General features: G+C 47.8%; 1 protein-coding gene across 4 annotated transcripts in view; it reads right to left on the bottom strand.

Annotated features, from left to right (window-relative positions):
* The window catches only part of TAF2 (TATA-box binding protein associated factor 2), a 238,472-nt gene that overhangs the window by 63,703 nt on the left and 160,729 nt on the right, over nucleotides 1-14,040 (bottom strand). For all 4 annotated transcript variants that reach the window (XM_073590239.1, XM_073590238.1, XM_073590241.1 and 1 more), the window contains exon 21: nucleotides 1,092-1,161. In XM_073590239.1, the coding sequence (XP_073446340.1) occupies nucleotides 1,092-1,161 (70 nt within the window). The remainder of the gene's footprint in view (nucleotides 1-1,091; nucleotides 1,162-14,040) is intronic.

The raw sequence follows: 14,040 nt of genomic DNA, 5'->3' as shown, positions 1-14,040 counted from the left end.
CCCCCTTGATGGTTCAGGAAAGTGACCGCGGTTGAGCTATCTGTCTGAACCTAAAGCAGATGACTTTTAGGAGAGTGGACAAGACAGATGGCCCTCAGTTCCAAAAGACTGATCTAGAAATGGAATTTCTCTAGAGATCACAGCCCTTACCAAACTGATGATTGAAGACTGTTCCCCACCCCCACAGCCTGGCATCTGTGGTAACTACTTGCCGTTGAAAAGGGAGGAAAGGCTTGCTAGACATCAAAACCGGGGCTGGTTACTGCCGAAGACTAACACTGCAGACTCGAACGGGGAGACAGATGCGTAGATCTAGGGTGCTCACCGCAATGACTTGTTCTAAAGATATAGAAAGGATTGTACGCTGTGGAGGCTGGGTGTCAAATCGGGCAAAAACTATGACCATCCTGCCCAAGACTCATATAAAAATGTATGAAGCACAAGAACTCAGTCTGCAACTGAGCCACTCCAGATAGAGAGAGCTTGTATCGTCATAGAATAACCAGAACAACATGGGTGTCTTTGGTCAAGGTCAGAAATTTCAGGCACAGAGATGGCGTCAGACAAGGCATTCTGGGTGTTGATAATCCAATCGAAGGACATCAAGGAATCCAAGGTGATCGGGATTTGGATGGAAATTGTTGAAATAACAGTTGGCCTCTCACATTTGTGGAGAGAACGGCACTCTCCGCTGCAGCAGCCACGGTGGATGGGCGACAGCCAGTAGATTGCGTTCGCAGGGAGGACCGCTACTGTGGAGTGCACGGTGTACGTCTTCCTTGAATAATAACTAAAGATGGAGGACATCCATACTACCATGGAAGGGACCATAAAATAAAAAAAGCAAAAAACTGATCTGCATCGCATTTGAGGAGAGGGTACAATATTGCTTTTCACCTATTCTGGAGGCTCCTAGAGGCAGGGAATGTGTCCCTACGCTCTGTCACTGTCCAATCAGAGCTGACAATGCTGGATAGTGCAACGCACACTTTATTGACAAGCAATATCATTTTTTCCATGTGTACACAGTTACAATAGGGCAGCCAAAATAGAAAAGCATTTTCCACCACCATTTCCTTCGATCGGCTTACCTTATATATGGCATGGGGTCATTCTGGGCCATTTTTAACAACCACTGTAAATCATCGGAGCCTCTGTCCACTGTGAACACAACACAGAAAGTTACTTACAGCTGAGCAGTGTCATTCATAAAGGACGTGTGTCGTCTTCTATTAGCCTACAGCTCCCTTACTGCCTCGGCCCAGGTCCTACCATTGAGCTATACATTATAGCCAGCCAACCAAGGACCGCACCGGCCGGGGGAGGATCATTCCAGCACGCATTCTGCTAATGATGTAATATTGAGGATACTATGATGTGCGGACAGGATTTACACAAAAGTATTGCCTTGCAGATGCCAGAATAAATTCCTGGACGGTCTGGAAGAATACGGCACTTATGCTCTAACAGTGCCTGGACTCTACACACTACATATCAGATATGCATCAATAAAGAGGAAATAAACTTTTTTTTTCTTTGTAGAAATAATGCCTTGCCTAGGAGACCGGCCACTTCTTAGGTTGAATGTAACCAGTAGTGATGAGTGAGTATACTCATTGCTTGGGTGTCCTCCGAGTATTTTGGCGTGCTCGGAGATTTAGCTTTCGTTGTCTCAGCTGCATAATTTGCGGCTACTAGACAGCCTGAATACATGTGGGGATTCCCTAACAAACAGGCATTCCACACATGTATTCAGGCTGTCCAGCAGCCACAAATTAAGCAGCTGTGGCAACGAAAACTAAATCTCCGAGCATGCCAAAATACTAAGCATGCTCGGGAAAACCCGAATAACGAGTTTACTCGCTCATCACTAGTTACCAGGCAATGAGCTGTAAACTACATAAACCAAAATCCCTCTATTCTTGAGAAGTTCCAATGTTCCTTGCTTTTTACAAGCATTTTGCAATTATACCTATTTAATAAGATGAGTAAACCCCTTTAAGAGGGGTTTTCTTTGCCTTTAAAACAGTTATTAAAGGGTCAAAGAACCAGCAATACTTACCCACTGCTCCCGCGCTGCCACTATGATGGTCTCCGTCAGGACCAGAAGTGATGATGGCTCGACCACCAGTCACTTGGCGCTGCAGCATATCAGAGGCCTTGGCGGTCAGGACGTCATCGCCTCCACAGACAGAGTTCTTTACTGTGGCTGGTCTTGATAATTCCTTCTTACCTTTATATACTGGATGTGCACCTTCAGTGATTTTACACAAGACCAGATTTACTGGAAAAAGCTCAAGACATCTCCAGCCACTTTATTACAGGAGGAAAACCCCAAGAAAAGAGTTTGATCTGACCGTGACAGAGGTTTAGGCTTCGGTGTTGCGTTTCCTATGTGAGTTGATGAAGTTGGGCTCAGACACATCAGTAATATGGTGATGTGTGTTACACAAGGGGCGATAAAACACCAAGAGTAAGGCCGTTAATACTTTATAAAAATTACCAGCACTCTCCCGATTCTGTCGCTCTTTTTCATTTTGCAATATGTTGCTCTGTTACAGAGATATTGACATTTGTTGCTTCTGGAGCACAGTATGTGAAATCCCTTGCTTGCATTCCTACTGGGCGTTTCTTTAGTCTTCTCTTGTGGCGAGCGCTTTCACCCCTCCATCCCAGATGCTGTCAGTAACAGTTCAGTAGCTGATCAAGCAGTCTATCAGTCTCAGATGCTCTCAAGCTGTAACTGGCAGTCTCTGGGAATGAGTGGTGAAAGCGCACACCCAAGAGTAGACTCTAAAGAAACGCTCAGCTGCAGTACAATCAGAGATTTCACAAACTGTGCTCCAAAAGCAACAAATGTGAATATATCTGCAATGGAGTGACGAAGCGCTAAACGGACAAAAGTGTCCGAATCAAGGGAGCTCGGGGATTTTTTAAAAATATTTAACGAAAAATGTTTGTGAAAGTCATGGGTCTTATTTAAAGGGGTATCCTGGTTATAAGAGATATATACTGGCCATTAAAGGGGTACACTGGTTTTATGGTAGCATATATCTGCCACTAAAAGGGTATTCCAGTTTTACTAGTTTATTTACCTGCCATTAAAGAGGTATTCTGGTTTTATGGGGGTATGAACCTGTCCTTAAAGGGGTATTTTGATTTTATGAAGATATAATATCTACCATGAAAGGGGTATACACTTGCCAATAAAGCGATACTCTGGTTTCAGGAGGTACGAGGGGCGATCCAAAAGTAATGATAATCGGTTATTTCTATTGCACACAGAAATTAAAATAAAATGTTTTCTTCTCTCTTAGGTACCCACTAGTCCAGGAAAAAAAAATCACTTAAATAGGCCACGATTCCCGGGAGCTACATTCATTTGAATATGAACTGCCAAGGAGTGAACATCAAAATGGAAAAAACGACCTCAGAGCTGTCATCAAATACCTCTGCTTGAAAAAAATGTCTACCAAAGACAGACACAGCGACTTGGTGGAAACATTGGGGGACTCTTCTCCTCCATATTCCACACTTGCACGCTGGGCCAAGGAATTTAAGCTGGGAAGAACATCGATGGAAGATGAACATCCCGAAGGACGCCCATCCACGTCCCTCAATGAAGAAAACGTGAAAAAAGTTGAAGAAGTTGTGTTGGCAGATCGAAGAGTGACTATCAGGCATGTAGCTGAGGTCACAGGGATCTCATATGGCAGTATTCAAAGAATCCTTGCAAAAGAATTGCATATGAGAAAGGTCTCCGCGCGTTGGGTGCGAAAAATGTTAACTGACGAGCAAAAGAAGAAACGAGTTGACATTTCAATAGCAAATCTCGAAAAGTTCAGAGCAGACAAGGAGAATTTTTTGTCACGTTTTTTGACCATAGATGAGACCTGGATCCACCACTTTGATCCAGAAACTAAACAACAATCGATGACATGGAAACGAGCCGACGAACCGACGCTGAAGAAATTCAAAGTGTCAAGCTCAGCAGGGAAGGTTATGGCGTCCGTTTTTTGGGACGCTGAAGGAATTATTATGGTGGACTATTTGGAGAAGGGAGCCAATATTACGGGCTCCTACTACGCAGAACAAATAAGAAGATTGCGGGAGGCTATCAAGGAGAAAAGGCGCTGCAAACTGCGGGCTGGAGTGCTGTTTCACCAAGATAACGCATCGGCTCACAAAGCTGCAGTTGCCATGGCTGCAATTCAAGAAGCGAGCTTTGAACTGGTGGAACACCCCACTATTCGCCAGATCTAGCCCCCAGTGACTTCTTTCTCTTTCCTCAGCTCAAGGAACACCTCCGGGGCAAGAAATTTGACGACAATAGCGACGTGAAAACCGCTGTTGGGGAGTTTTTTGAGGGTCAAGATCAAGAATTTTTTTCGACGGGAATTCTAAGTTTAGAAAAGAGATGGACTAAATGTATAGACATTACAAAAAAGTTTTTTTCTTTTTTTTCAGCACTGGAGTGGTGCTTCTAATCTAAGGTTCCCTGACCCTAGTCTTATACTTATGCACCATTGTCTTCATCTTTTTTTCTACGCCGCTCCTGTCCTTTGGCGCCATGTTGTGATCGCAACTTCTGATTGGCCGGAAGTCAGAGGTAACGTCACAAGTTATCAATGCAAGTCTATGACAGCCAGAAAAAAGTTCTCAGATTTGAACTGTAAAGTGACCTCCGGTTCGCTGTAGTGATATCCGTCAGGACACAAGCTGCTAGAGACCGACGGGAGCGGCGGTGATAGAAGGTGAAGACGGCGGCAGATAAGTATAAGATCAGGGGCAGGGACCTTACAATAGAAGCACCAATCCAGCACTAATGCAATGAATAAAAAACGCTGACGTGGTGCTTTAATTTGTATTCAGATTTCACAGGGTCATATACCTGCCATTAAAATATATAGTCTCATCTCAAAAGGTTATATACTTGCCATTAAAGTGCTATTCTGGTTAATGGAGGGGTGTACATGGCAATAAAGAGAAATTTCGGACTCGAACAGTAAAGAATCCACAGTCTTACTGCTCGTACAGTAAAGAATCATAGCCTGTGATGATGATTAAACCTTCTTTCCTCTAGACGTAGAAGATGTTCCCTTATTATTGTTGGCCTAGATGTAAAAACTTGTATCTGCAACACATATATATGCCCTTCAACAGCATATACTCCTGTAGTGCACAAGGGGGTACATCACGTGACTGAGACAGGCATTTATCACCATGAGAAATCGATACAGAAAGTATATTGAAAAATTGTCATTGTATCACTATAGAAGACGGAGATTAGACCTATCCGTAATGTTATTTCCAGGAGTCCATCCTGACAGCACCATGGAGTTGTCCTTTCATCCTTACAGGGACAGGAAATGCACGAGAGGTTAAAGGTCCCCTTCCACACCCACACTCCAGTGATTTTTCCAAGTACCACACCAGTATGGATGCAATTAAAATTTATTGAGATTTAGTACAAGCATAATGACACCAATAGAAATCATAGGGAAGGAACTACCAGTGCTGTCAGGATGGACTCCCGAAATAACATTACCGGTAGGTCTAATCTCCGTTTTCCAGGACGTCTTATCCTGACAGCACCATGGGGAATACCAAAGTAGTAGGAATTCGCTTAGGGTGGGACTACTGCTTGTAGCACTCTACGACCGAAGGTCGACTGGCTAGCTGTTAGAGTGTCCAACTTATAGTGTCTACAGAAAGTGTTTGGTGTATACCAGGTGGCGGCTCTGCATATTTGCTCCACTGAGGCTCCCGCCCTCTCGGCCCATGACGTCGCTTTTGCCCTGGTGGAATGGGCCCTAAGCCCTTCAGGTATAGGTAACCCTTCGGCCTCGTACGCTGAGGTGAAAATTTATGTTATCCATCTTGCCAGGGTATGTGTGGCTGCGCTTCTACCCTTATTTTTACCGCCGTACTGGATAAATAGTTTTGTGTCCTGTCGTCAATCTCGGGTGACTTCTAAGTAGCGTGTGACCGCATGTCTAACATCCAGTGAGTGAAACAGTTTTTCTTTATCATTCTTTGGAGCTGGACAGAACGAGGGTAAGATTATCTCCTGGTTTAGATTCTGAGGAGACACTGCCTTAGGGAGAAACCCTGGGTCTAATTTGAGTATTATGCGGCCCTCGAAGATCAGAATGTAGGGGTTCTGGACTGAGAGGGCCTGGATCTCGCCTAATCGTTTGGCTGAGGTGATAGCTACCAAAAATACGGTCTTTTGTGTGAGCTTTGAGATGTCTATCTCGGATATTGGCTCATAAGGGGGCCTACACAGAGTGTTAATTACCAGATTTAGGTCCCACGGGGGGACAGTTTTTCTTAATGTGGGCCTTAATCTGGATGGCTTTTGTAAATCGTGCTATCCATGGATGGGAAGATAGGGAGAAATTGAAGAAAGTACTTAAAGCCGATATCTGGACTTTCAGTGTGCTTGGGGTTAGGCCCTTATCAAATCCTGCCTGTAGGAAGTCCAGGATCTGAGGGATATTTGGGCGAGATAGGTCTATGGGGGTACTACCACTTTCTGAGCAGAACCTCTTCCAGATCTTACAATATATTGCCCTCGTAACAGGCTTACGGCTGGCCTGCAATGTGGAGATCACTTGGTCAGAGAGGCCTCTGGACTTTAGGATGTCCCTCTCAGGATCCATGCTGCTAGTTGTAGGTTCCTGGGTTTGGGTGTAGAACTGGGCCCTGGGAAAGTAGGTTCGACGTCGTTGGTAGATGGAGTGGCCCATTCTGAGCCATCTTCTTGAGGAGGGGAAACCAACTCTGCCTGGGCCAAAAGGGTACGATTAGCATCACCCGAGCTCCCTACTCCTGGATCTTTCTGAGGACCCTCGGTATTATGGCGATAGGGGGAAACCCGTATAGCAGTACCCCTCCCCAATTCTGGTTCAGGGCGTCGACTTCTTCTGGATAGTCCGCCGGTTTGAGGGAGTAGAATCTCTTTAGCTTGGTGTTTTTTCTTGTCGCGAAGAGGTCCAGTTGGGGTGTCCCCCACCGATGGCACAAATCTATGAAGATTTCTTCTTTCAGTTCCCACTCGGTGGCCCGGACTTCCTGTCTGCTCAGATAGTCGGATACACTGTTTTTGGAGCCTTCTAGGTGTACTGCTGACAGGGAACGAGAGTTGTTCTCCGCCCAGGTGAGGATGCGGGCTGCTAAATCCTGAAGCTTCCCGTGCCTTGGGCCCCCCTGGTGGCGTAGGAAAGCTACTGTGGTCACGTTGTCCCACATGATCTTTATATGTTGGTTCTGTAGGCTCGAATTGTTTCTTTTCAGCGTCTCCCAAACCGCTTGCAGCTCTCTGTAGTTTGAGGACTGTAAGCTGATGTTTTTGGGAAATGTTCCTTGCAGGTATCTTCCCTCTAGGTGGGCTCCCCATCCTTCTCTGCTGACATCCGTGGGGATGGTCACACATGGAGACAGGATCCAAGGAACCCCCTGACTGATATTTCTGTGGTTGAACCACCACTTCAGAGATGATCTCAAAGCTGGGGATGGTCGAATCTTCTTGTCCAGCGAGGACTGCCATCTATCCCATCTTGTTAGGATCTCCCTTTGCAGGGTTCTTGTGTGAGCCTGCCTCCACATAACGCAGGGTATGCATGCTGCTAGGGTGCCCAGGATCTTCACCGCGGTTCTTACTGAAATCTGGTCTCGACCGAGCTGACGAACTTTGTCCATGGTGGGTTTCTTCTTCCCTTCCGGCAAGAATGAGACTCTTCTTTTGGAGTCCAACATGACTCCCAGGAATTTCTTCTGGGTACTGGGCTGCAGGTCCGATTTTCCTTTGTTCAGGATCCAACCTAGGCTCTCGAGCATGAAAATTACTGAGATGAGTTGTTCTTTTAACTCCGACGCTGAACGGGATATCACCAAGAAGTCGTCTAAGTATGGCACAATGATTATGCCCTCCTGTCTTGTGTGCTACAACTTCGGCGATAAGTTTCGTAAAAACTCGAGGTGCTGATGCCAAGCCGAACGGAAGAGCCTGAAACTGAAAGTGGTAGTATCTGCTTCCTTTTTTTTAGTGCGAAGCGTAGGAACCTCTGAGACTGAGGATGGATGGGAACGTGATAATACACGCTCTTTAGATCTATAGTGCACATCACAGCGTTCTGGTCTATTAGCGGGATGGTGGTTTTCAGGGACTCCATTCGGAATCTCTTGTACCGAACCCATTGATTTAATGGTTTTAAATTTATAATGGTTCGGCTTTCCCCCAACGGTTTTTTTATTGTGAAGAGAGTTGAATAGTGGCCCTGACCTCTCTCTTTCTGGAACCGGAACCACTACTTCTGTTCTTAACAGGTCTCTTATGTCTGCCCATATAGGATCTATTAGGGCTCTGGAACGGGGTTTTGTAACCACGAATCGTGCTGGTTTTTTTTTTGGTGAACTCGAGGGTATAGACCTGGGAGATCGTATTGAGGACCTATGGGTTTTGGGAGATGAGTTCCCATGCCTCCGCAAAGTGTCTGAGGCGCCCCCCTACAGGTATGGCGTCATTGTCTCCTGTTTCTGGAACTTTGTCCGGAGCGAGACGGGGGAGCCCTACTTTTTCTCCCCTTCGTGTACTCCCAGCGAGATGATTTCCCCTTTCCTCTATATTCCTGCCTCTGGTAAGGACGGGATCTTTGAAAGGGAAACTGCCTTTTTGCTCCCGAAACCCTCTTTTGTCGTCCGAGGCATTCTCTAGAATCTTATCTAAGGCCGGCCCGAATACCTTCCCGCCTGAGAAGGGTATGGAACATAATTTATTTTTTGACTGGTAGTTCCCAGACCAGGTTTTCATCCATATGGCTCGGCGAGCCGCATTGGATAAAGAGTTATTCCTGGCTGCAAACTGTACGGATTCGGCAGAAGCATCCGCCAGAAAACCAGTCGCGATCTTTAACAGGGGAATGCTCTCTAAAATATCACCCCTAGGGGTTTTCTCTTTTAACTGCTGCTCTAAATGGTCGATCCATAGATGCATGGATCTAGCGACTGATGTGGTGGCTATGTTTGCTTCCATCACCACCGCTGAGGCCTCCCAAGCTCTTTTTAAGAGCACGTCGGCCTTTTCGTCCATGGGTTCTTTGAGACTGGAAGAATCTTCGAATGGAATTGAAGTCTTTTTTGACACCTTGGCCACCGGGAAATCGATCTTAGGAACTTCGTCCCAAGAGTTGATGTCCTCCTGGTTAAATGGAAGTCGCAGCTTAAAGTCTCGAGGCACAATCAGTCTTTTCTCGGCGTCTTCCCATTCTTCCAGGATCATTGCCCGGATATGGTCATTAACTGGGAAGACCTGACGAATTCTGGCTCTTAAACCCCCGAACATCGTGTCCTGGATGGATTGCGCTTTCGGGGTCTCCTCAATTTGCATCGTACTTCTCACGGCGCTGAGAAGCTCGTCTGTGTTCTCTGAGGTGAAGAGGTATCTTTTCTCTGTCTCCGGGGGTTCAGAGGTGATCTCGCCCTCTTCCTCCAAGTCTGTACCCCGGATTTCCTCCTCTGATGACTGGTCGGACTCCCATCTTGGTCTCTTGGCCTGGGGCCGGCCGGAAGACTGAGTGTGTAGCAGCCCAGAGACGGAGGCCTGGACCTCGTCTCTGACCATTGTGCGCATCTCCGTCAGGAAAGCGGCCTGCTCGCCTCTGACAATCCTCAGGGTGCAGTCCTCACATAGGGTTTTTTTCCATGCCCCCGGTAGTTTGCTGGCACAGATGGGGCATTTGGGTTTGCCTGATGTCCTAGACGTTGCTGCTGCAAGGTTGGTGTCGTCTTATCCTAATATAAAGAACAGGAGTTTTTTTTATTAAAGCTCCTGTCTTTGGTATAGCAGCCCGCCATGTCCCTTACTCACAGACACTGGCTCTGGCTGATCACCGGTCCTGGTCTCCATGTCGGTGGCGCTGACGGGAATTTGAGGCCTGTCTCGTCACCTGTCGATATGCTGCTGGTCCCCCGCTTTGGCCCCCGTTTTATCCTACCTTGTCTTGCACCGGAACGTCTTCTTTCCTTCTGTGCCGGCCCGCTCCGTTCTGACGCGCCCTCCGTGACGAGACCGGAAGTCGTCATCCACGGACGCCCGGAAGTGACGCGGCCGCCGACCAGGCACCTCTCTTCCTGATGATGCTGCCGATGCCGCGGGAGCCGCGCGCAGGGGGGAAGCGGTCTCTAATCCCGGAGCGACGCTCCACGGGACAGCCGGCGGAGAACCCCCCTTAGGGGGGTGCCGCCCTGCACCGTCCGACCGGAGGAGTTGAAGTTTGGACCCCGAACCTCCTGGCCCCAGTAAGCCTCTTTCTGGATGCCGCAGCTGCGGCGCTCTCGTGCCTGTCCTTACAGGGACAGGAAAAACACTGGAGTGTGGGTGTGGGAGGGGACCTTTAACCTCTCGTGCATTTCCTGTCCCTGTAAGGATGAAAGAACAACCCCATGGTGCTGTCAGGATGGACGTCCTGGAAAGAATGACATTTTATTTTGTGAAACCAGAATACACCTTTAAGTGAGGGACCTTCTTCAGTGTGTTACAGGGAGAACTGCTTGTCTAAAGACTTCTTCTTTATTCTAGTAATCGGCTATGAAAACATCTCAAATGTCAGTAGGTTTTCTGAAAGTTCAGTAACGCTTTATGGCAACTCCAATCATTTGGCAACTCCAATCATTTAAGGGAACATCTGAGTTGGTATTTTGGCAGGAATCTTGTTTGCGGTCACACACGCCCTGAGTCGCACAACACCTCGGGGGGGCGATTAAGTGATTCACGGAGAGTCAGGGTCGGGCAGTGCCAGGATACGCACAGTCCTGCTACTTATCTGAAGCTAAAGTGAGGGCCGACAGCGCAGGAGTGTGACCCCACCCGGAGCTGCAAGTCATATCGATGCCTCTGCAGTCCTGAAATCATTGCAGCGTATGCAGCACTGGGGTAAGCAGCCAGCGGCACCCCAATATGCCACATGCTGGGAGTTGTAGTGTTACAACAGCTGGAACGGCAAAGGTTTTGGATATTTTTATTTAACAAATGGACCATGTCTCCATTATAGTCTATGGGCCTTTTCACTTGCCCAGAGACAAGTCCGATACTGACTATATTCAGTCAAACTCAAAGGCATAAAACTGATGAACGTAAGACAGGTGGGTCCGAGACAAATCCTGGGGGCTCTATAGCATATGAGGGCCGATTATCAGCCATGTCATGTATTAGCTGGAGCACTACGTGACACGTACTGCATAAATGCAGAATCACAGGTGCCGCTGCCATTCTGCTCTGCTTAGCGTGGGGATAGAACGCAGCTGGAGTGGGAGTAGTGTGCCTAAAAACAAATTGCTCTACTCCTGCACCCGTATCTGTGGGGAGTAGTGTGCCTAAAAACCACTTCAAAAAACGAGGAGAGCATCAAATAGGGGACGTGGCCGTGGTGCTGCTGGTGTAGCTGCTGCTGGTGGTATAGCTGCTGCAGGGAGAGGACGTGGTGGTTCTGTACCTGCTACGTGCACAACTACAACACCTTCCTCTGGTGCACGCAGGCGACAGGACATTATATGCCATTTTGTGAGCCCAAATACCGTTACACGAATGCTGAGGCCTTAGTATGTTGTGTGATGTTACATTGGATGGCTGACAGTGGCTCCCGTTCCTTCGTATTATCTTCCACCTGGTCCCCTGCAGAAAGCGCAGAGTTGGCACCTGAGGACCATGATCATCCGGCTTCTACCTCACCACTTAGAAAATCAGCCAAGCACTCTGACCCCCAAGTCATGCAGAAGTCTCTTCTGCTTTTTGATGACTGCTGGCTGGGTTTCCGTGGACCATGCACCTGGCCCTGCCTTAGAAATGAGTGCACTGACGCCTAACCATCTGTTATGTTGGAGGATGAGTACATGGGAGGACTAGTGCATACGGTCAGTGGACCACCGCAGCACATCTCACATGATGACGAAACCTAGTTGGCAATGCAGCGTCTTTCTGCAGTGTGCAGACTGGCAAGGAGGGCAGGAGTGAGGACTGGGTGGAAGATGATGAGGGGGAAGAGGAGGTCCTAGACTCCACAAGGAGAGGAAGTCCATCCTAGTGACGTGCACAGTTCGGAGGAAGAGGATGTGGTCATGCTGCCCCTGCAGCACTGCAAAAGAGGGAGCAGGTAGCAAAAGTTCAGCGGGAAGAACCTAGACAGTACTTTGTACCGCGTCAACGAACTGAGCAAAACCAAAGTCAGCTCGAAGGAGTTCTCTGGCATGGCATGGTGGTTTGAACAAAGTGCAGTCAGGGCCTGAAGCGAGGCATAAATCTTCTGAACATGTGCACCACCTGCATGACGAGGCATCTGAATTCAATGCACAAGATGCAGTGGAGTACACACTTTAAAAAGCATGATAGATCTGAGCCTCCTCCTGCTCCCTCTTCTGCTGAGGTCTCGGCCTCTTCTTCCCGCTCACGATCAACAGGGCCACCTGCCTGCCTGCCAAGAGAGAGGATGTGACAGCACCACCAGTGTCACCTAGCATGGAAGTGTTCAGCTCTCCATGCCTCAAACTCTCTAGAGAAAGAGGAGATACCCACTATCCAGCCACGAGCCATCATCCTGAATGACAGCATTTCTACTGCCATCAGTGGCAAAGTCCACATAACCACAGATACGTGGACCAGTAAGCACAATCAGGGACATTATATCAACCTAACTGCCGACTGGGTAAATGTAGTGGCGGCTGGGACAGAGGAGTCATGCGTTCTATCGCAGGGACAGAGGCGTCATGCATTCTAGCCCAAGTCCTACCACCACCGCGGATTGCTGGATGTTTGTCTGTCCACCATTACTTCCCTCACTGGAGTGGGATTTCAAAATGAGTGAATACAAGCGTATGCTGGTAGAGACACTACTGACGGCGTCTCCACCTGACAGCGGGGGCTCAGTGGAAGAACAGGGCAGAGGAGGAGGAAATCGCCAACACAGCTGGGGCACCGCCACCACCTCAGAAGGCAGGGTTAGAATGGCTGAAATGTGGCAAAAGTTTCTCAGCAAGCCACAACATCCAGCACCACCATCTGATATGGTCCATAATAGCAGGAGGCTGCTTCTTCGCAACATGGTGGAAGAGTACGTGTCCACACATCTCCACGTACCAAGTGATGGGTTTGCCCCACTTAACTTCTGGGTCTACAAATTAAATACATGACCTGAGCTCACCTTTTATGCCTCGGAGGTGGTGGTCTGCCCTGCGGCAAGTGTACTGCCGGAAAGTGTGTTTAGCTCAAGGGGTGATCACAGACAGGCGCATCTGCCTGTCCACAGATAACGTGGGCAAGCTCCCATTAATTAACATGAACCAGGTGTGTATCGAACAGGAATTGTCCATACCTTTGGCTGACTAAACAACTACGCAACTATACACCAGTTGCACAAAGCCACTGTTATACTCGATTTGCCATTCGATTAATTTTGGGACCTCCCCAAATAATAAAAAAGTGTTGCATACCTCCTCCTCCTCCATTTGGACCTCTGCCTCCTGGTTCTAGATTTTTTTTTTTTTTTTACTCTTTAAATAACACAGCCATTTGCCTATCCACATTTGTGTGCAGGGCACTTTTCCTACTCTTACCCCCATGTTTTTCCTTTGGCAGCCCCGTAGCCCTTACTATAATTATTTTACAGCCATTTTAAAGCACTGAAGTTTGGGTCCTCATTGACTTCTATTGTGCTTGGGTTCGGGGTCAAGTGCGGACACGGAACCGAGCTTTGAACCACAGTTTGGCCGAACTCAAACAACCACGGGTCCGGTCACCCCTGGTCTTCATCTAAAGCCAACTGGGAGGACTATATGACATATCGTCAGAGCCTGGGCAGATTTCTGCATTTGTTCTGCCGATAAAATAAAATACATTGAGTTGTCCGCAGAAGACCTTGGCCACCCTACGCTACTAAAAAGCTTTTGTGGAGTGGTGTCAGAGGAACCACCTTAGGATTAATTCCGGGAAGACCAAGGAATTGGTGGTGGACTTTCGCAAGGGAAAAAATCCATCAGTAGTGGTGA

The sequence above is a fragment of the Dendrobates tinctorius genome, unplaced genomic scaffold (genome assembly GCF_039654945.1).
Source record: "Dendrobates tinctorius isolate UK_male_01 unplaced genomic scaffold, ASM3965494v1 ptg000116l, whole genome shotgun sequence".
Taxonomy (NCBI): domain Eukaryota; kingdom Metazoa; phylum Chordata; class Amphibia; order Anura; family Dendrobatidae; genus Dendrobates; species Dendrobates tinctorius.
The sequence above is the reverse complement of the archived record's forward strand: the minus strand, read 5'-3'. Positions and strand labels throughout refer to the sequence as shown.